This window comes from Leopardus geoffroyi, chromosome C3, assembly GCF_018350155.1.
Source record: "Leopardus geoffroyi isolate Oge1 chromosome C3, O.geoffroyi_Oge1_pat1.0, whole genome shotgun sequence".
In the NCBI taxonomy this organism is placed as follows: Eukaryota; Metazoa; Chordata; class Mammalia; order Carnivora; family Felidae; genus Leopardus; species Leopardus geoffroyi.
In genome coordinates this window covers 41404623-41428459 of record NC_059338.1, presented here as the reverse complement: position 1 = coordinate 41428459, position 23837 = coordinate 41404623, and the positions used below count along the sequence as shown (strand labels likewise).

Here is a 23837-nt window from a genome sequence, read left to right as displayed (position 1 = left end):
AGGGATATAAAGCAGGGTAAGAATTGTCCCTGTTACCCACAAGGCTAACGATTTAGTAAGAAGAATGATAGAAACATAAATTTTTAAATGGAATGAAGTAAGAGTAAAGCAAGTGAAATGCTAGAGACATAACACTGGCTCAGATCCTCGAAGGCCTTTCTCTATCATTCCAAGGAATAATAAGTCCTGTGTTGTACTTCGTAAGGAAAGCAAAGCCAGATTCTATAGCAAAAGTATAATATAAAATTGCTATCTTAGAAAAATCATTCCTGGAGATGACAACTGAATTCAAGTACAAAATGTACCCTCATATCTATGAGAGAACACATCCACAACTCTTTTTTTTTTAATTTTTTTTTTTCAACGTTTATTTATTTTTGGGACAGAGAGAGACAGAGCGTGAACGGGGGAGGGGCAGCGAGAGAGGGAGACACAGAATCGGAAACAGGCTCCAGGCTCCGAGCCATCAGCCCAGAGCCCGACGCGGGGCTCGAACTCACGGACCGCGAGATCGTGACCTGGCTAAAGTCGGACGCTTAACCGACTGCACCACCCAGGCGCCCCAGCACATCCACAACTCTTTATGAAGTAATCTCCACAGGTAAACTGAAGCATACCTTAGCAGAAGACAGTGTTGTCTTTTCCGGAGAAGTTTCATCATCAGAGTCATCATGATGGCCTCTTTTCTTTTCCATGTTAAATCTGCGATGGCTCTCAGAAGGTAGTAAAGATCGAAATGATTTTTCTTCTATTTCATCTTCTGTCATAGATTCATCAAATTTCAGTGAATATTCTGTTGCAATAGAAGTTGAATCTAAAAGAATTTAGAACAAGTGGATTTTATCATTGTAACAGTTTTCAGTAAGTATTCAATTTAGTAGCCCTTGCTGCCTCTTTATGGGACGATCTAACATAAATTCATAGAGCTGATCACTAATAATTGTAGGCCTGGAATAGTTCACTTACCTTACAAACAAGGAAAAAAGTCTCTAAACTATCTAAAAACACTAGTACAAGAAATATGGCTAAAGTGTAATATACTTTATATATAAAGAGCTCTTACAAACCAGTTAGGAAACTACTAAGATTCCTACAGAAAAATGAGAAATGGTCATGATCAGATCCTTCAAAAATACAAATGGCCAAACTAAGTAAAGAAACAAAAAAACAAAAAAACAACATTTAATATTGCTAGCAAAGAAATGCAAATTAAAAGTTTTTTAGAACTCATCAATTCCATGCTTAACTTAAAACACAACAGCTCTTTTTAGATTGGTTCTTGTTTGCCTCTGACATGCACTCCCCTTCCTTTTTGTTTTTGGGCACCATTACTTATTGGTACTACAAGATGCTCCAGGTTCATTTTGCATTTTCCCTGCCCAGTCCTAGAACCAGTCTCATTTTTCCAAAGAGCTCTACTTTCTTTTATTGGACAATATCTAGAAACCATAATTATGGGCACTGGTTACTCTTGTTACTGCTAGAGTATCACGGTTTCTTCACCCTGTCAATGAACAGAGCTAGGTAATATATGCATGTATACTAGCCCGTGTACACACATAATCTCTCTCTCTCTCTCTCTCTCTCTCTCTCTCTCTCTCACACACACACACACACACACACACACACACACAAATTGTTCTTGTATCTATCCACCCATCTAAAGACGGATTCACACTGATGTTACTGAGTCCAGCACCACAGGATTCATTCTAGTCTTCTTTTCTTGTGTATCTAACATCCTTTTCCAACATGAAGAAACTTGACCCCTACCATCATCCAACGTCCATTTATTTATTCGTTCAATCCTAATACATATGTAAAGAACTGTGAACTTGTACCCCTATGAAAAGCTCATTTACCAATCAGAATATACTTTATATACTGTTCCTTTTATATTTAATAGGCTTACAATTTCTACTCAAAAATTCCATTTTCCAAATTTACTTAGGTCAGCTCCTTTTCCTTCCACTCTCTTCAATGTGGTCATGCTATACATTTCTAATAAAGTTAGATTCATTAGTCACAGACTGTATTCCATCCTAGATCCCCAACATCCTGGTTGATGTGTGTGTATTTAGTATGCACACACTAAAGTGTGCTCTTTGTGATGTACATACAGCTCTAGGGTTTTGACAAATGCCCAGTATCAGTCAATAAATAAAAGAACCATACAGGACATCCCTTATATGACATTTGCTTCACACTAAAAGTTCTCCCATGCAACCTCTTTGTAGTTAACCCCTTCCTCTTCTATCTAACACCTGGGAACCATTAATCTGTTTTCCATCCCTAAAGTTTTGCCTATTCCAGAACGTCATATAAATGGAATCATATGATATGTAGCCTTTTGGGGCTTGCTTCTTTCATTTCACTTAAAATACATTCATGATGTTGCCTATTCCTTTTAATTGCTAAAGTGTTACACCAGTTTGTTTATTCTCCTCATAAGACATCTTCCAATTGTTAGCAATTATGAAAAATGGTGCTATGAACATTAGTGTATAGGCTCTTGTGAGGACCTAAGTTTTCAATATGCTTGCCTAGGCATATTGATTGCTGGGTTACTATAAGATACTGTGAAAATGTCTTACAAAATAGCCATACCATTTGGCATTCTCACCAGCAATGAATTCAAGTTCCTGTTGCTCTGCATCCTTGCACCATTTTGTTGTCAGGTTTTTGGATTTTAACCATTCTAAAAGGCATGTGTACATTCTTGTTGTGATTTTAATTTTCCACTCCCTGATGACACATGATATTGAATACCTTTCCTAAGTCTATTTGCCATTTGTAGAGTTTCTTCAATGAAGTGTCTGTTCAGATCTTATGCACATTGCTTAATAGGGTTGTTGATTTTCTTGTTGTTGAGTTTTAAGAATCCTTTATGTAAGTCTGGATGTTAAGTCCTTTATCCAACATGTGATTTACAAATATTTCTAACAGTCTGTGGCTTATCTTTTTAATTTTCTTAACAGTGTCTTTCACAGAGCAGTTTTTTAATTTTGATAAAGTATATCAATTTTTTCTCTCATGGATTGTACTTATGGTGTCGTATCTAAGAAATCACTGCCCAATAAAAGGTGACCTGGATTTTCTCCTGTTTTCTTCTACATACTGGTTTTCAATAGGGTTTAGTTTCTTTGGATCTTGGTTGTCCTGTGAATTCTAGTTGCCTTAGTCTCTCCACACGCCTAACTCTACTTCTTGAATTCAGAAAGGCTGCTGGGCTTCATGCTGTGCAGCCGGGAGACTCCCCTCAGGCAGTAAGCCCAGACAATCTCAGTGCTCCTCTCACCTGCTTTCCATCTCTCATGAATTGACAGCATTCACTGACTGCTATTCAATGTCTTAAAAATACTTACTTCACATGTTTTGTCTGATACTTGTTTTAGGAGGGAGGGTAAACCTGGTCCTATTCCTCCATTGTGGCCAGAAGTAGAAGTCCAAGTAATTTAATTTCATATTGTTTAAACAAGTCAAATTTATCAAGAAGTCATGGTTCAAGACATTTCAAATTAGTCACTTGACAATTCCACATTTGCAGGTACTGGCACCATGGCAAACACTTGAGAACAACATTAAACAAGTCACAGATGGTTACATCTACTCCTTCTGAGGCTCATGGACACTTTCAATAAATAAATCGGTCTTCGCCACTATAATCACAAACAACTGTTATTAAGATAAAATTTTGCAGGGGTTAAATTCATCCTATAGGAGGAACTTAACAAATAATTTCTTTATTGTTTTCCTCTATCCTTTATTTCTCTCTTTATGTGGAAGGTGTCATTATGAAGTCTGATCCTAAAATGAATTTCGTTAGTCTTTAATTCAGTAATCCATAAAACATTTTCGAAAACATTCTGAAAAACATTCATCGATCAGTATAAAAATATGAGCATGCCTCTTGATATTTAATACTATTATATTAGTCTGCTTGGATTACTATAATAGAACACCACAGACCGCTGGCTTAAACAAACAACAGAAATTTATTTCCTCACAGTTCTGGAGGGTGGAATCCAAGATCAAGGTGCCAACTGGCTTGGTTTCTGATAAAACCGTTCTTCTTAACTTGCAGCTTGATGCCTTCTGTGTCCTCACAAGGCCTTTTTTCTGTGTATGTGCATGCCTGGGGTCTTCTTCTTACCAGAACATAAGTGCCCACTCTTCTGACCTCACTTAACTTTAACTACTTCCTTAAAGGCCCTATCTTCAAATAAAGTCACATTGGAAGTTAGAACTTCAACATATGAATTTTGAGAGGATACAGTTCGGTCCATAACATCCCATCCTCTGGTTCCCCCAAATTAATTCCTTCTTGCACTCAAAATACACTCACCCATCCTAAGAGCCCTCAGAGTCTTAACCCATTCCAACACCAACTACAAGTCTAAAGTCTCATCTAAATATCATCTAAATCAGGCATCCATGAGACTCAAGGTATGATTCATCCTGAGGTAAAATTCCTTTTTAGTTGCGGACCTTTGATACAAGACCCAGTTATGTGCTTCCAAAATACAATGGTGGGAAAGGCATAAAATAGACAATCCCATTCCAAAAGGGATAAATGAGAAAGAAGGGTGATGGGTCTCAGGCTAGTCCAAGACTCCAGTGGAGCAAATTCCATTAGATCTTAAGGCTCAAGAATGACCCTCTTTGGCCAGATGCTCTGCCCTCAAGCCCACTGGGGTGGCCCTGCCTTCTTACCTCTGTGGGCAGAAGCATCTCCTCGGCCACTGGAAATAGTTTGCTCCTGAGGCTGAGAGCAAGGGCAGCCTGGACAACTGAAACCAAGGAGGTGGCCCCATACTCAAATGGAGACAGCCTTGCCATGTGGGTTGTACGGCCTGGGCCTGTGGTGGCAATGGCTGCCCTGCTGATCTCTGAATCACCCTCAGGGTCATTCTTTCCTTGTTTTAAAGGATAAGGCATGTTTACAACCTAGCTCTACGTCTCATCTGGTAGAATCCCAGAACTCTGAAAGCCTTCGTATAATTTCATCCCATCTCTGTGCTCTTTAGTCCTAACTGGCAGTCTCTCTACTCTTATAATCCCATCTCTATTCCTGGCTTCTGCTGAGATGGCTGCTTAAATCCAGGGATAATCTCTTTATGGAGCGATTATCCAGTCACATCCTTGGTGTTCTCTCCAGAACATGCTTTCTCATTTTTCACAATAGGGATAGTCTGAGAATTTTCCAAATCTTCAAGTTCTGGTTCCTTTTTTAACAATTCCTTCAATTTATCTCTCCTCTCACATTTTACTATAAGCAGTAAGGAGAAACCAGGCCATGCCTTCAACACCTTACTTAGAAATTCCCTCCGCTAACTATCCACGTTCATCTCTTTTAACTTTTGCTTTCCACAAAAAGCTAGAACACGGTTCAGCCAAGTTCTTTGCCAGTTTATAACAAGGACTGCTTTTCTGCCAGTTTCCAATACCAAATTCCTAATTTCCATCTTCATCAGACTTCATCAGAATCATTTTTAACATCCATATTCCTGCCAATAGTCTCTGCAAGGCAACGTGGGCTTTTTCTCACATGCACCTCAACACTCTTCTTGCCTCTAATCATTACCCAGTTCTAAAGCCACTTCCACATTTTTGATACTTGTTACAGCAGCACCCCATTTCTGGGTAATAAGAGCTATATTCATTAGCTAGATTGTATTTGTACTTCCGGGTAACAAGATCTGCATTAATTGTTAACCATTAATTATAGACTGCTTATGCATAAATTATATTCATTATAAAATTACCAAAAAAAATTTAAGGGATGAGAAAAATCAAAATTGAAAAATCTTCTTCTTGTACTCTCAAGATTGCCTTGCCCATCCTGCTCTGAAGATGACAGTTCTAGACCATTAATCAAATGCACTGCTTGAGAACCAGTCATTAAAAAAAAAAGATCCTTAAAGGTGTCATCTGTTGCCAAATTCTGTTTTCTTCATTATGTTGTTTACTACCCATGATTTGATAGGGATATACCTCTTGTTTATGATCCAGGAAGACGTAACTATGAGTTTTAATTTAGTTACTATATCTGACATTATCATTATAAGAAATTGTATCCTTATTATATTATCTAAAATGTAAAGTTCTAATAATGTATTCTTCTTTTATGATTATATTATATATCGATAATAGGATATAAGAAATTTTTTTTAATATCTATTTTCCATTCACATGCATGCTGTCCTAGATTTACTTTGCCTCCCCTTAGGATTATGACACACATTCGTGTTTGTTTTCTTTTTTTATATGAAATTTATTGTCAAATTGGTTTCCATACAACACCCAGTGCTCATTTCAACAGGTGCCCTCCTCAATACCCATCACCCACCCTCTCCTCCCTCCCACCCCCCATCAACCCTCAGTTTGTTCTCAGTTTGTAAGAGTCTCTTATGGTTTGGCTCCCTCCCTCTCTAACTTTTTTTTTTCCTTCCCCTCCCCCATGGTCTTCTGTTAAATTTCTCAGGTTCCACACAGTGAAAACATATGGTATCTGTCTTTCTCTGTATGACTTATTCACTTAGCGTAACACTCTCCAATTCCATCCACATTGCTACAAAGGGCCAGATTTCATTCTTTCTCATTGCCACGAAGTATTCCATTGAGTATATAAACCAAAGTTTCTTTATCCATTCATCAGTTGATGGACATTTAGGCTCTTTCCATAATTTGGCTATTGTTGAGAGTGCTATAAACATTGGGGTACAAGTGCCCCTAGGCATCAGCACTCCTGTATCCCTTGGGTAAATTCCACTGCTGTTGATTAACATAGTGTTGGAAGTTCTAGCATCAGCAATCAGACAACATAAGGAAATCAAAGGCATCAAATTGGCAAAGATGAAGTCAAACTTTCACTTTTTGCAGATGACATGATATTATACATGGAAAACCCGACAGACTAACCAAAAGTCTACTAGAACTGATCCATGAACTCAGCAAAGTCACAGGATACAAAATCAATGTACAGAAATCAGTTGCATTCTTATACACTAATAATGAAGCAACAGAAAGACAAATAAAGAAACTGATCCCATTCACAATTGCACCAAGGATCATAAAATACCTACGAATAAACCTAGCCAAAGATATAAAAGATCTGTATGCTGAAAACTATAGAAAGCTTATGAAGGAACTTGAAGAAGATATAAATAAATGGAAAAATATTCCATACTCATGGATTGGTAGAATAAATATTGTTAAAATGTCAATACTACCCAAAGCTATCTACACATTCAATGCAATCCCAACCAAAATTGCACCAGCATTCTTCTCAAAGCTAGAGCAAGCAATCCTAAAATTTGTACGGAACCACAAAAGACCCCAAATAGCCAAAGTAATATTGAAGAAGACCAAAGCAGGTGGCATCACAATCCCAGACTTATTCTCTACTACAAGGCTGTAATCATCAAGACAGCATGGTATTGGCACACACAATCGTGTTTAAAATACTGGCAAGCAGGGGGCGCCTGGGTGGCTCAGTCGGTTAAGCACCCTACTTCGGCTCAGGTCATAATCTCACAGTTCGTGAGTTTGAGGCCTGTGTCAGGCTCTGTGCTGACAGCTCAGAGCCTGGAGCCTGCTTTGGATTCTGTGTTTCCCTCTCTCTCTGCCCCTCCCCGGCTTGCACTCTGTCTTTCTCTCTCTCTCTTTCAAAAATAAATAAACATTAAAATAAAATAAAATAAAATAAAATAAAATAATAAAATACTGGCAAGGGTAACTGACATAACATGTAACCTTGAAATCGTTTCACCTGGATACATTTAATGTCAGATTCACACACACACACACACACACACACACACACACACACACGCTATCATGTTCTAAGCATATCAACCAACTCAGCCACAAACATCTCCAAGGGCTCTGGAAGCTTCCCCAAACAAATAACTACACACACATGTGCAAGGAATGTTACCTTTCTCATCAGGAAGAGAGGGTGCGCTGTCACTTCGTAGAGAATCATCTGCAGCGGTCTGAACCTGTTCATCAATAGAACTCTCCATCTTTTCACCATGAAGCTTCCTCTCATTTTCCTTAGAAGATAGAACTGAGGGACTTTCTTGACGGCTGCTACCACTGCTACTTCTGTTTATAGATATTATGGAAACAAACCAAAAAAAAGGGGGGGGGTGAGAAAGTAAGGTTCATTACTTCAAAGTAAACTTATTTGACTAAGGGAGTGTGTCTTATGACCAAGATATGAAATGATGAAAGATGTAACACAAAACATAAAATACTAAATAGAGAAAAGTCCGAGAAGAAACTGTTTTAGGAAAGATGAGTAGGGGAGAGGAAGGTTTGACTGTGAAATAGTCATGGGAGGCAACCACAATTCTCAGGCTATCACTTTTCTTCCCCCTTCATTTTAAAATCAAGCTACTGGGAAAAGGGGCTTCTGCTTGGCTATTTCAACTTTTCCACAACATCACAATTAATCACAATCTGCTTCAATCCCAACTACTCTACTAGAACTGTTCTTGTAACCTCTACCTAAACTTCAATTGCCAAATCTAATAGATAATTCTTCTGCAACATTATATGGTGTTGATCTCTACCTCCTTTATAACCTCCACTTGCAAAAGCAAATGTAGTAAAATGTTAACATCGGTGCAATGTGGATAAAAGATATTAACTCTGTATTATTCTTGCAACATTTCTGTAAGCTCAAAATTATATCAAAACTAAATGTCAAATAAAAGACTCTCCTTTGTTACACTCTCTGATTCTACTCTCACCAGCTTTTCTTCCTTTCTTCCGAACAAGTTTTTCTGCTTCTTTCACTTCCTTTTAAATTTTCCTGGCTTTCCTTAAAATGATGGTGACTCCCAGTGTTTTGTTTTTGGTCCCTTTCTGTTCTATGCTACATATTCTCTTTGGCAATCTTACGTATCTCTATAATCTTCTTTTAACTTGTTTTATTTTTTATTTAATTACATCCAAATTAGTAAGCATATAGTGCAACAATGATTTCAGGAGTAGATGCCTTAGTGCCCCTTACCCATTTAGCCCATCCCCCCTCCAACACCCCCTCCAGTAACCCTCTGTTTGTTCTCCATATTTATGAGTCTCTTCTGTTTTGTCCCCCTCCCTGTTTTTATATTATTTTTGTTTCCCGACCCTTATGTTCATCTGTTTTGTCTCTTAAAGTCCTCATATGAGTGAAGTCATATGATTTTTGTTTTTCTCTGACTAATTTCACTTAGCATAATACCCTCCAGTTCCATCCACGTAGTTGCAAATGGCAAGATTTCATTCTTTCTAATTGCCAAGTAATACTCCAGTGTGTATATATACCACATCTTCTTTAGCCATTCATCCATTGATGGACATTTGGGCTCTTTCCACACTTCGGCTATTGTTGATGGTGCTGCTATAAACATTGGGTGCATGTGTCCCTTCGAAACAGCACACATATATCTCGTGGATAAACGCCTAGTAGTGCAATTGCTGGGTCGTAGGGTAGTTCTATTTTTAGTTTCTTGAGGAACCTCCAAACTGTTTTCCAGAGTGGTTGCACCAGCTTGCATTTCCACCAACAATGCAAAAGAGATCCTCTTTCTCCACATCCTCGCCAACATCTGTTGTTGCCTGAATTGTTAATTTAGCCATTCTGACAGGTGGTAAGGTGGTATCTCATTGAGGTTTTGATTTGTATTTCCCTGATGATGAGTGATGTTGAGCATTTTTTCATGTGTCAATTGGCCATCTGGATGTCTTCTTTGGAGAAGTGTCTATTCATGTCTTTTGCCCATTTCTTCACTGGAGTATTTTTTTTTCAGTGTTGAGTTTGAGAAGTTCTTTATAGATTTTGGATACTAAGCCTTTATCTGATATGTCACTTGCAAATATCTTCTCCCATTCTGTCAGTTGCCTTTTAGTTTTGCTGATTGTTTCCTTCACTGTGCAGAAGCTTTTTATTTTGATGAGGTCCCAGTTGTTCATTTTTGCTTTTGTTTCCCTTGCCTCTGGAGATGTGTTGAGTAAGAAGTTGCTGCGGCCAAGATCAAAGAGGCTTTTGCCTGCTTTCTCTTCGAGGATTTTGATGGCTTCCTGTCTTACATTGAGGTCTTTCATCCATTTTGAGTTTATTTTTGTGTATGGTGTAAGAAAGTGGTCCAGGTGCATTCTTCTGCATGTCGCTGTCCAGTTTTCCCAGCACCACTTGCTGAAGAGACTGTCTTTATTCCATTGAATATTCTTTCCTGCTTTGTCAAAGATTAGTTGGCCATAAGTTTGTGGGTCCATTTCTGGGTTCTCTATTCCGTTCCATTGATCTGAGTGTCTGTTCTTGTGCCAGTACCATACTGTCTTGATGATTACAGCTTTGTAATACAGCTTGAAGTCTGGGATTGTGATGCCTCCTGCTTTGGTTTTCTTTTTCAAGATTGCTTTGGCTATTAGGGAACTTTTCTGGTTCCATACAAATTGTAGGATTATTTGTTCTAGCTCTGTGAAGAATGCTGGTGTTATTTTGATAGGGATTATGCATCTCTATAATTTTAACTATGGTCATTTAGATTGAGCTTCATATCTGTATCAGCTAGCTTTGTCCTTCCCCTGACTTTAAGCCTTAAATTTCCAAATGCTCAGCAAACTTGTTTTCGAAGTCAGTGTTTTCCTTTCTCCCCCTTTGCTTTCCTAAGTTTATTCATTCATTTAAATATACATGGAGAGACATAGCCAATCACAAGCCGTGTTTTGAGAGCCTCTGCATGAGTTCTCTCCTCTTCTGAAATGCCCTTCCTTCCCTGTCTGCCTAATAAACTGCTAATTTAAGACTCAGTTCAAGTATCATTTCTGCAAAGTGCTTGTGGATACCTTCTCCCACTCCCAAGGAAGATTTGGTCACCTCTGTATCTGTATTTATACTGGGTTTTTTTGTGTAGGTTTCTAAAATAGTATTTATCAGAATATTGTGCAATTATATGTCCAGTTTAATAATGTTTTTGAAAGTATAAATCCTATAATATAGCTATAAGGTAAAAGATATAATGCAGGAGCCAGCAAGTGCTTTAAAGTCAGAAGGATATGGGATTAACCTCAGTTATTCCATTCAGCAGTATGTACCAGTAATCACTCACTGAATAAACATGCAATAGATTGCCTGCCTTCTGTGTGCTAGGCATTTTGCTAAGTTCTAGGGATAGCAGTCTTCATTCGGATGGCTATAATAAAAAAGATGGGCGCATGGGTGGCTCAGTTGGTGAAGTGTCTGACTTTGGCTCAGGTCATGATCTCATGGTTAGTGGGTTCGAGCCCCAAGTCAGGCTCTGTGCTGACAGCTCGGAGCTCAGAGCTCAGAGCTCAAAGCCTGCTTTGGATTCTGTGTCTCTGTCTCTCTGCCCCTCCCCCACTCGCGCTCTATCTCTGTCTCTCAAAAATGAATAAACATTAAAAAATTTTTTTAAAAATATGTATTTATATACACAATGGAATACTACTTGGCAATGAGAAAGAATGAAATCCTGCCATTTGCAGCAACGTGGATGGAATTGGAGGGTATTATGCTAAATGAAATAAGTCAGTCAGAGAAAAACAGATATCATGTTTTCACTCTATGTGGAACTTGAGAAACTTAACAGAAGACCATGAGGGAAAGGAAGGGGAAAAAATTAGTTATGAACAGAGAGGGAGGGAGGCACACCATAAGAGACCCTTAAATACAGAGAACAAACAGAGGGTTAATGGGGAGGGGAGATGGGGGGAGAGGGGAAAATGGGTCATGGGCATTGAGGAGGGCACTTGTTGGGATGAGCACTGGGTGTTGTATTTAAGTAATGAATCACAGGAATCTACCCCCAAAACCAAGAGCACACTGTATGTTAGCCAACTTGACAATAAATTTTATTTAAAAAAAAGAAGCAGGAGGAGGAGGAGGAGGAGGAGGAGAGGAGGAGGAGGAGGAGGGGAAGTGATTGCTAATGGATACAGGGCTTCTTCTGGGGGTGAAGAAAATGAAGGCCTCAAAGAACTTCTAGTCTAGTCCGTAACTGACAAATAAAGGAATGAGATATAGAAGGCAGTAGAGGCTGTAACAGTTACATTTGGAGTGCTATGGGAGAACACATAGAAGGCATTATCTAGAGCAGACTGATTCTTGGAGGGGCAGTAAAACTAAATGAAATAGAGGAGAGGAGGTCTAGAAAACAGGTACATCATACGTAATGGTACAAAAGACAGAGAGAGCATGGTTCTTGTAGAGAATTAGAATAGAGTAGTTACAATTAGTGGAATATGAAAAAGGGGAAAATGCCAAGAGACAGGGCTGGCATGGACCAAAGCCGCAATAATAAAGGAACTTTCATGCTCTACTAAGTGGCTCTAAAGAAATACTGAAGGTTTCAAACAGGTGAATAGCAAATTGACTGCAGGGGCACCTGAATGGCTCAGCTGGTTAAGCGTCAGACTTCAGCTCAGGTCATAATCTTTCAGTTCATGAGTTTGACCCCCGCATTGGGCACTATGCTGACAGCACAGAGCCTGGAGCCTACTTCAGATTCTGTGTCTCCCTCTCTCTCTGCTCCTCTCCTGCTTACGCTCTGTCTCTGTCTCTCTCTCTCAAAAATGAATAAACTTGAAAAAAAAAAAAGCGAATTGACTGCAAATTTTAGAAAAATCACCTAGTTACCATGTGGTTGTGCAGAGACTGGGGAAAGGTAAGAGAACAGGGAAACCTATTAGGAATCCCCTGTACTAACCCAGTGGACAGTGGACAGCCTAAATGAACAAAGTATCAGTGAAGCTTAAGTGAAAATCATACAGCTCCAGAGATATAGCAGATACTTAATACCCAACAATATTGCTTTTTAGTCTCATGACTTTATTTTTTGGTATTATTTATTTTTGAGAGACAGAGAGCACAAGCAGGGGAGGGTCAGAGAGAGAGGGATACACAGAATCTGAAGCAGGCTCCAGGCTCTGAGCTGTCAGCACAGAGCCCGACGCGGGGCTAGAACCCACAAACTGTGAGAACATGACCTAAGCCGAAGTAGGACGCTTAACCAACTGAGCTACCCACGCACCCCTCATGACTTAATTTTTTTAATTGAGGTTTTACTTTGACAATGTGGGTATCCTACCTGGAGGAATGCTAGAAAAGTGGCTTTGAAAATCTAACCCAAGGACAGAATTGAAAACTACAGATATTGGGGCGCCTGGGTGGCTCAGTCAGTTGAGCGTCCGACTTCAGCTCAGGTCACGATCTCACGGTTCGTGAGTTTGAGCCCCGCGTCAGGCTCTGGGCTGATGGCTCAGAGCCTGGAGCCTGCTTCCGATTCCGTGTCTCCCTCTCTCTCTGCCCCTCCCCCATTCATGCTCTGTCTCTCTCTGTCTCAAAAATAAATAAACATTAAAAAAAAATTTTTTTTTAAAGAAAACTACAGATATTAATACCACGCAAGAACCAATGACTAAGTATTCGATCTTCTTTTATGATGATAAAAATTAGTAGATGCAGTAATGTCAAGAAATATGGATGTTAGCAAAGCAATGGACAATAAATATAGACCTTGGAGCCAGATAAACCAAGGTTCAATTCCTTGGTGTGCCACTATCTATGTGACCTTGGGTGAGTTTCTAACAGCTCCATGAGCCTCTGTTCCCTACTATAAAATGAAGGCAGTATCTGTTTTGGAAGGTGGTTAAAATTAAACGTGGGAAAAACAAACTTACATAGCGCTTGTACAACGCAGGCTCCCAAGGAATGGTAGTTACAGTACTACAAGGAGCAACTATTTTATAAATCAGCTAATCAAATGGGGAAGTCCGAACTTTGAAGGGGAAAAAACTATTTCATATAAAGAAATGAGATTAAAAGTAAAAAAGAAAAAGCAATGTCTAAGCCATTTATCAGATTTTACTAAATCATACTGTTTATACCTTCGATCATGATTCTTATATCTTGATGACTCAGAATAACTATCATATGAAGGGGAATACTTCTGATGCTTTGAGTCAAGGGTCCCTTCTTTACTCTGGGAGAGTGAAACAGATGGACTTTTCCTACAAAGACAAAAAACCTGATTAAGTATTTAAAGCCTCTAATAAGAGAAGGGCTTTAAAAACCATTTAACATCAATACGAGATAAAATCTTGAATAAACAGAAATTCTGAAACAGCTATTACAAACTTTTTGAGAAAGGCATTCACGCGTAGAAAATAGTATCTTCTGCTTTATGACAAATAAACACAAATCACCCCAGGTATCGATAAATATAAATAGCCTTAAAATTGATGAATCAGAGACAGTCAAAATGTGATATGAAAAAAAAAAAAAAAAACACAAGCATGATCACATCACCCAGGCTGCCTAAAAATTCTCAAATGACTTTTCATTGTTCCTAGAATAAACTCCAAAATCCTCTGGGTCTGCAATGCCCTACCATACTCCGGTCCCTGCACTATCTCCTACCATTCTCCCCTTTGCTCTCTGCCTCCAGTCACATTAGTCTTCCCTCATTTTCTCTTCCTACCTTTGTGTGTACTGACCTGCCTATTCTTTCTCCTTTACATCACTCACTCCTTTTCACCCACTAGATCTCCCCATAACTTTACTTCCTCAGGAAAATCTTCTCTGATGTCCCTGCATCCCCAAGCTATTCAAATTCCTTTGTCACATATCTCAGGGACATATGTTCTTTTCTCTTGTAACACTTAACCTGTTTCTAAGTGTGACTTCACTTAAGTGAATATTTGATTACAATATCTATCTCCCCCCCAAACTGTATATCTGTAACTATATTCCCAGTACGCACAACAGTGCCTGGGACATAGTAGAAACTCATTGCATATTTGGCGAATGACTGAATATTAACCTATCTGCTTCAGCTCTGGTCCTCAGCTGTTTCACGAAGTCGGGAGCATGCTGCCGCTGGTGGTCATACAGCGTTGCTAGGGGAGCTCCCGAAGCAGTAATGGCATCTGAGATATGAGTCCGAGTCAACTCTGCCATCTAAATAAGAACACACACAAGGCAAAAGCAGACATTAAAAAATGGCAACATCACAGAAACTGAGAAGGAGCATAGTGTCTTTGAAAGGTCACTGGATTGAGGGGCGCCTGGGTGGCTCAGTCGGTTGAGCGTCCGACTTCGGCTCAGGTCATGATCTCACAGTTTGTGAGTTTGAGCCCCGCATCAGACTCTGTGCTGACAGCTCAGAGCCTGGAGCCTGCTTCGGATTCCGTGTCTCCCTCTCTCTCTGCCCCTCCGCCACTCACACTCTGTCTCTCTCTCTCCTTCAAAAATAAATAAACATTAAAAAAAAAAATTAAAAAAAAAAAAGTCACTGGATTGAGAGCAAGTTAATTCTGCCATAATAGGTAAAGTGCCGTGGGCAAGTCATTTAGACTCTTTTAGTCTCAATAGCTTCCTTATAAAAACAAAGAGTTGGATGGAGCACATGATTTCTAAGGGTTCATCCAGTTACAGCACTATGAATTAAGACAAAATCTTCAAGTCATATAATAGGCCATAGTAAACCAAAAATTAAATCTTCCTTCAAGAATCAATTCAATTACTACTTCCTATCTGTTTTCTGACCTACAATGTCAAGTGTTTTCCCTATTATTAGGCACTTCTGCAAAGGCTCCATGTATTACTCATCTGGTATTTATTCAGTCACTGCCTTGACAACTTGAAGCGTTTTTGAAATCTTTGTTAGTGTTGTCTAAAATTTTCTTAAAATAATTCAAACTTATTTGCACAATCCCACTGTACCCAACACAGTAGGTTTGTGGCTTTTTAGTAACATCCACATGCAGCCAAAAATCCATGCATAACTTTTGACTTCCCTAGAATTGAACTACTAATAGTCTACTGTTGACTAGACTGGTATGACTACTTACCACTAACATAAAGTTGATTCACACATATTTGGGACATTATATATATTATACACTACAGTGTATATATGTATAATTGGGTATATATGTATAATTCTTACAATAAAGTAAGCTAGAGGAAAGAAAATGTTATGAAGAAAATCCTAAGGAAGAAAAATTACATTTATAGTACCGTAAGATATTTGTCAAAAAAATTTGCAGTTGACCTTTACAGTTCAAATGCATGTTTTTCAAGAGTCAACTGTATTCTTTCTTTTTTAAAGTTTATTTATTGAGAGAGAGGAGGAGGAGGAGAGGGGGAGAGAGAGAGAGAGAGAGAGAGCGAGCGAGCGCATCCCAAGCAGGCTCCGCAACAGTGCAGAGCCTGACACAGGACTTCATCCCACCCATAAGATCATGACCTGAGTCAAAATTGAGAGTCAGATGCCTAACCCACTGGGTCAACCCGGCGCCCTAAGAGTCAGCTGTAATCTTTTTCTTGATTACGGTGGCGTTTATAGGGATGGATAGATAGATAAAAAAGACACAGATATATATATATAGATATGGTAGCTACATCTATGTGACAAATGTATCTTACATATGTATCAAAACTCATCAAACAGTATACTTATAATGGATATATTTTATTATAAGTAAATTATACATCATAAAATCAGTATATATATTTGAAAGATTTTATTTTTGTATGTATGTATGTATTTGAGAGAGAAAGAGAGAGCAGAGGACAGGCAAAGGAAGAGGGAGAGAGAGAGGATCTTAAGCAGCCCCACGTCCAGCACGGAGCCTGACGCAGGGCTCCATCTCACCCCCATGAGATTGTGACCTGAGCTGAAATCAAGAGTCAGACGCTTAACCAAATGAGCCACCCGTGCCTCATAAAGTCAATATATTTTTTAACAGCTTACTCTAGGACAGACATTTAGAGTTTCTCCATCTTTTTTTCCAGCATCTGTATCACTCACATGTATAATATACTACAATAAATGGTGCCTCTTAATTCAACAGTGTAGGGCTCCCACTGAAAGTCACTGATCAAAAGTATGTATTTGCGGGGCACCTTGGTGGCTCAGTCAGTTGAGCATCTGACTTCGGCTCAGGTCATGATCTCGTGGTTCATGAGTTCGAGCGCCACGTCAGGCTTTGTGCTGACAGCTCGGAGCCTGGAGCCTGAAGCTTTGGATTCTGTGTCTCCCTCTCTATCTCTGCCCCTCCCCTGCTTGCACTCTGTCTCTCTCTCTCTCTCAAAAGTAAACATTAAAAAAACCTTTTTTAAATAAATAAATAAAATAAATCTTTGAAAAAAAGAAAGTATGTATTTGCTAGATGTTAGAAACCCATTACGGTGAAGACCAAATTTACTCAGCATGACTAAAAAGAAAAGGGCTCTCAATGGCTCTTACTTCACAGATTTGGCGAGCTGCATCTGTGGTGAGGCGAGCAGTCTCTGTTTGCTGAGCAGCTATTTTACAAGTTGCTTCCTGCAGCACTTCGGTGACTTCCCGCTGTGATTTGACTACCTGCTGTAATGATTCTGCGTGGACCTGAAAATAAAAAGGAGTAAAAAGAGAGCTTATGTTATGTTATGTCACAGTCTCTCCCTACCCCAAATTAGCTTTAATTTGTAAAATTGTTTCATCGATCAAATGCCTTGTAAAATAAAACATTAGACTATTATCTGGGTTTCTTGTCTTAAAATCTAGAGTCTTAAAATCACTGCTGGAGTTTAATTTTTAACTCCAGTGTTCATGAGTTGAGGTTTCTTTAAACAAGTAACTGCAGGGCACCTGGGTGGCTCAGTCGGTTAAGCGGCCAACGTCGGCTCAGGTCATGATCTCACGGTCCGTGAGTTCGAGCCCCGCATCGGGCTCTGTGCTGACAGCTCAGAGCCTGCAGCCTGTTTCAGATTCTGTGTCTCCCTCTCTCTGACCCTCCCCCGTTCATGCTCTGTCTCTCTCTGTCTCAAAAATAAATAAATGTTAAAAAAATTTTTTTTAAAAACAAGTAACTGCTATGTACCTCAGTTGCCGCTTCTCTAAATTGGGGATAAATCCTGACTAATTTATTTCACAGGAATCAAATGACAGGAAATTACCCCATATGGCATAACATATGAAAGCACTATTATTTACATCTTTTCTTTTATACTCCTATATAATTAAAAGAATACTAACACCATTTCAAAGATACAAATTTAGGTACAAATAACCAGTACCTGTTGCAAAAATGAGTACCTGAGCTGCTTTGTTTCGGGTTTCTTCTAATTGTCTCTGACACTCCAGAGCCTCTTGTTCAGCCTTCAATTTCAAAAGGGCCAAGTCTCTTTCATGGCGTTGCTGCTGTGCCTTCAAAATAAAAAAATGATCAACTATTAATTCTAAGACGCTAAACTATTTTAACACAATGACTATATTACACGTAATGCTATTTTCCTAACACAAATTTTTTGAAGCAACCAATGAGAGCTTAAAGGAAAGACAGCAAATAGGATGGACACAAATCATTTATCAAAGACTTAATGACCACCTACTATGTGTCAAATAATGTAGTAATATAAAAAATTTCCAAGGCACACAGGACTAAGAACTCATACTAAAAAGCTGGATTCAAAGCAAAATCGATAGTACCTAACTCTTTAGAAGAGATTAAAATGTCCTATGTGTAAACATAAAGATAACATCTCACATCTCAGAATTTTATGATTCCTTTATTTTGTCTGTGAAGGAGCAGTTTCGTAAAAATGTTGCCCCAAAGAAGGTCTCCTTCTCACCAGGACCCTTTGTTTCCATTATTCCATACAATGCTACCTCTAAATTTATATTTTTTTCATTGGTTCTGGAATAGTGCTAAATGTAGGTTTTCTAAATGTGGTGAGGCTGTATATAAAGTTATACAATGCCCTGCACAAATACGAAAGCCCAGAATTATAATTATATTCATAAAATGGTAGAAAAACTCAGTACTTTTTTGGATTCCTAGGTAAGCATGGCTCTGGGGTCATTTCTCCATTCCAGTGACATAACCACCATAGTTGTTATAAGTCCCTCCCCCTTCTCCTGAAGGGAACACTTGGAAATGTCTGGGAAATTTTTGCTGTCATGAGTGGACAGTACTACTGTCATTTGTTGGGAGAGGTGCAGGAATGCTGAACTTCTTGCAAAGTATGGGACAATTCCACACAAAGAACACTCTTTAGCTATTTGGGAAGGAACAACTACAAAATAAAATCGGGAAAAAAAAACTATTTACAACAGCACCAAAAGACATAAAATATTTGGAAAGAAATTTAAAAATGTGTAAGATCTTGGGGCACCTGGGTGGCCCAGTAGGATAAGTGACCAACTCTTGATTTTGGCTCAAGTCATGATTTCGCAGTTCATGAGTTTGAGCCCCACATCAGGCTCTGTGCTGATGGTGCAGAGCCTGCTTGGGATTCTCCCTCTCTCCTCTCTCTGCCCCTCCTATGTACTCTCTCTCTCTCTCTCTCAAAATAAGTAAAATAAACTTTTAAAAACATTTTTTAAATGTGTAAGATCTTTACACTGAAAATTACATTGCTGAAATATTTTTAAAACCTAAGTAGACACAGATATCACATTCATGAATTAGAAAATGCCACTGTTAAGATATAAAGTCTTGAGAATGTAAGCTGGTGCAGCCACTCTGGAAAACAGTATAGAGGTTCCTCAGAAAACTAAAAATAGAACTACCCTACGGCCCAGCAATTGCACTACTAGGCGTTTATCCAAGGGATACAGGTGTGCTGTTTCAAAAGGACACGTGCACCCCCATGTTTATCGCAGCACTATCAACAATAGCCCAAGTATGGAAAGAGCCCAAATGTCCATCAACAGATGAATGGATAAAGAAGATGTGGTATATATATATATATATATATATATATATATATATATATATATGTGTGTGTGTATACACACACACACACACACACACACACACACACACACACAAAGGAGTATTACTTGGCAATCAAAAAGAATGGATCTTGCCATTTGCAACTACGTGGATGGAACTGGAGGGTATTATGCTAAGTGAAATTAGAGCAAGACAAGTATCATATGACTTCACTCATATGAGGACTTTAAGAGACAAAACAGATGAACATAAGGGAAGGGAAGCAAAAATCATATAAAAACAGGGAGGAGGACAAAACATAAGAGGCTCTTAAATATGGAGAACAAACAGAGCGTTACTGGAGGAGGTGTGGGAGGGGGGACAGGCTAAATGGGTAAGGGGCACTAAGGCATCTACTGAAATCATTGTTGCACTATATGCTAACTAATTTGGATGTAAATTAAAAAAATAAAATTAAATTTAAAAAAATATTTAAATGTTATATAGCACAGAAAAAAAAAAAAAACCAACTATAAAGTCTACCCCCAAATTGATCTGATTCTTTTTTTTTAATAATTTTTCAAAATAAGATTTCATAACTTGGGCATTACACTTAATTGAGATTTCTAGATTTTCTTGGAAATCATCTATAGATTCAATGCCATTCAAATCAAAATTATACCAGGCATTTTTTTCCTTTTCTTTTTTTTTTTGTATAAACTGATAAACTGATTCTAAAAATTATGTAGAAATGTAAAAAAAAAAAAAACTAAAATGGCCAAAACCACCTTGAGAAAGAACAAAGTTGAAGTAATTATACTCTGATTTCATGACTCACTCTAAAGACATGTTAAAACTGTATGGTGCTGGAGTTAAGGATAGACAAACAGATCAATGGAAAAGGACAGAGTCCAGAAACAGATCGACACATAAGTGACTACTTAATTGTTGATAAAGGTGCCTAGGTAACTTAAGTCTTTTTAAGAAAATAGTGATGAAACAACTGAAAATCTACATGGAGGAAAAGATAAACTTTGGTCCGTTCTTCACACCCCATAACTAACTTGAGATGGTTCACACACTTAAATATAAAAGCCAAAACTATAACACTTTTTGAAAAAACATAAAAGAATATTTTTGTTACAGTACCTTAATATCTTAGGATAGGCAAAGATTTCTTAGAAAACAAAAGGGACTACCATAAAATAAAAAAATTAAAAACTAGATTTCATTAAAATTAAAATATTCTGCACTTCAAAAGATAGTTTAAAAATGAAAGGGCAAAAAATAATTTTTTTTTTTAATTAAAAGGCAAGCCAAGGACAGAGAAACAGTACTTGAAATATATCTGAAAAGGACCTGTGTCTAGAATATATAAAGAACAACAACCTTATTATGAAATAGGCAAAAAATCTGAATATTCACAAAAGACAATGTGGGAATGGTCAATAAATACACAAAAAGATTATCAACCTATCAGTCATCAAAGAAACACAAATTAAAACCACAATGGGCCACTACTTCACTCTCACTAGGATGCCTAGAATAGCAAATGACAGCAAGGACAGGGAGCAACTGAGACTCTCACATGAGAGTCAGATGTTACAACTACTTTGGAAAACAGTGTAACAGTTTCATACGAAGTTAAACATACACTTTTACTTGACCCAAGCAATTACACTCCTGGGTATTAAAGCAAGAAAAATGAAAGCATATGTTGAATACAGAGTTGTAAAAAATATTCATAACAGGAATATTTATAATAGCCCCAAACTGGAAATAATACAAATGTACATCAACAGGAGGAGGGATAAACAAACTATATTACACTGATCAATGGAATATTACTCAGACAAAAATCAACACAAACAAAACAATGGATACTGCAAGGATGAATCTTAAAAACATTATGCCACATAAAATAAGCGAAACACAACAGAGTACAAAGTATATAACCATATATATGAAGTTTTAGACCAGGCAAAAATAAAACCACAGTGATTAGGAATCAGAACAGTAACTCTCTAGGAGAGAGGATTAACTAAAAAGGACCATGGGTGAACTTTCTGAAGTGACAGAAGTATTCTATATTTTGATTAGGGTGGTGGCTATACTGATCGAAACCAATCAAACTATGGAACACTTAAAATCTGTATATTTTAGTATATTGTAAATACTAAGTTTTATTGTTTTTGTTTTTTTTTTTTAAAGATAACCAACAGAACTTTTATGTAGGAACACTACGTAGACCTTTATTAGATGTTTATTCGCTAAGGAAAAGTGCACATTATCCTGGCTTTACCAAATACCTGGATCTCAGAGACTTTTCTTTCTGGTACAAATAAAACATTAAAAGCAAAAACAGAAATAAAAGGTCATCTCTGACTTGTCAGTAAAAAAGACAATAACTGAGAGCTGTCCAATTAGCTGATGTTCACAGTCATTTTAAAAAGCAGAGAACAAGGAAAATAAAGGATTTGAGAGAGAATGACCGAATTACTGTTTTGCTGCCAAATGTCAGATGTTTCATTTTCTTTTTAGTACCCTGTGTGATAGTTTTCCCACAGTTATTTATAGGTGCTGTATGTCACGTTATTTTTTTCTACTTGGCAGGATAAAGTTTTGTGTGTTGCTGTTGTTACTGTTTTTGTTGTCTACCTCATCATTGAAACGATTTTAAATAGAAAAGAGAAAAAACCCAGAAAGCTAAAGAAGAAAACTCCACAAATACCTTTATGATCTGAGCCAGAGACACGCTCTCCTGCTGAGCCAGCGATATGCCCCTAACTCTCTCCACATCTGAGAGCTGGCGCACGGACTCCTCAATGGCACTCAAGTAACTGAGTTCTGCCGCCATTCGATGCTGGAGGCCAGCAGGAGAAAAGCGCTTAGAACCTGGAAGGCATAATAACTGTCAAATGTAAAAAAGCTCACGTGAAGCAACATCTCAGATTTCTGATATTCATTTCTTGTCTTAAGACCCAAAACGCGGGCGCCTGGGTGGCTGGGTCAGTTGAGCTGCAGACTCTTGATTTCGGCTCGGGTTGTGATCTCAGCATCGTGGGATTGAGCCCCAGTGGGGCTCCACACTGAGCATGGAGGCTACTTAGGATTCTCTCTCTCACTCTCTGCGCCTCTCCCTGCCTCACGCTCTCTCTTTCTCACTCTAAAATTTAATTAATTAATTAATTAATTAAGAGCCAAAAGCGTTTGTTTTCCATTGTGGGAAAAGACAGTGACTTAATTAATAGTACAATGTACATTTTTCAGGTGTGTTTGACTAATGCTGACAAAACGGGGAAAATCACCACTGCTGAATCTGTACTTCTTTTCCTGCATAGTTTTTAATACTTCAAAAAGTAATCACATTCACTTGAGATAACATTTCCCTACAGTTCGACTGAAAGAAAAAGGATTTTAAGGGAAAAAAATAGTACTTGAAATGACAACTACATGGATCTACTTGCCTGGTGCCGAGGCCATCTCTGAGGGCGTTCTGCTGGCAGGAGGGTTCATGTCAGTAAAAGGTGCATTAGGCTTAAATCCTGTCACAGATGGAGGCATTATTACCGAGGATTTAGATCTTTCCAATGAAGTTCCTGGAAGGTCAAACTGCAACAATTTCTGGGAACTTGGAGATAGGGGAGAAGTTGGAGTTTTCTGAGATCTTCCCTTGTCTGATGAGACACTAGAAGTTTTGTTTTATAAAGATGTTAGAGAAAGGAAAACTACTTCAAGAACCAGCTAAACATTTCATAAGAACAGCATGCATTACATTCTGTGTTTAAACGCTAGCTTTTAAAGGCTGTGATTCAGGCTTTCAATCATTGAACACAGTCGCCATGTTGAGTGAATGACTAGGAGTAGGTCTCTAACTGCCAGATCTGCAGTGGTGAATGAGCAAGGCACAAACCCTGCCCAAAATAATAAAATAGAAAAGGAGTCTCAATTAAATTGGCACTTAACTCTTTCCTCTACAATGTACATATATAATAAATCACTTATTATAGTGGAGGCAAAACCTTCTAATATACTTAGACCTTGTACAGCAATAAAATTATAGCTATTTATAAAAGGTAAAGTCAGTCAAGCCTATCTTATAAAAAATGTCTTAAAAT

At 38.2% G+C, this 23837-nt stretch overlaps 1 protein-coding gene across 5 annotated transcripts in view; it reads right to left on the bottom strand.

Annotated features, from left to right (window-relative positions):
- CEP350 (centrosomal protein 350) overlaps nucleotides 1-23837 on the bottom strand; it is a 156343-nt gene that overhangs the window by 65088 nt on the left and 67418 nt on the right. For all 5 annotated transcript variants that reach the window (XM_045452555.1, XM_045452558.1, XM_045452557.1 and 2 more), the window contains exons 16-23: nucleotides 23187-23407; nucleotides 22451-22614; nucleotides 18099-18209; nucleotides 17268-17408; nucleotides 14838-14974; nucleotides 13903-14025; nucleotides 7940-8109; nucleotides 618-814 (exon numbers count right to left, since the gene is read on the bottom strand). In XM_045452555.1, the coding sequence (XP_045308511.1) occupies nucleotides 618-814; nucleotides 7940-8109; nucleotides 13903-14025; nucleotides 14838-14974; nucleotides 17268-17408; nucleotides 18099-18209; nucleotides 22451-22614; nucleotides 23187-23407 (1264 nt within the window). The remainder of the gene's footprint in view (nucleotides 1-617; nucleotides 815-7939; nucleotides 8110-13902; nucleotides 14026-14837; nucleotides 14975-17267; nucleotides 17409-18098; nucleotides 18210-22450; nucleotides 22615-23186; nucleotides 23408-23837) is intronic.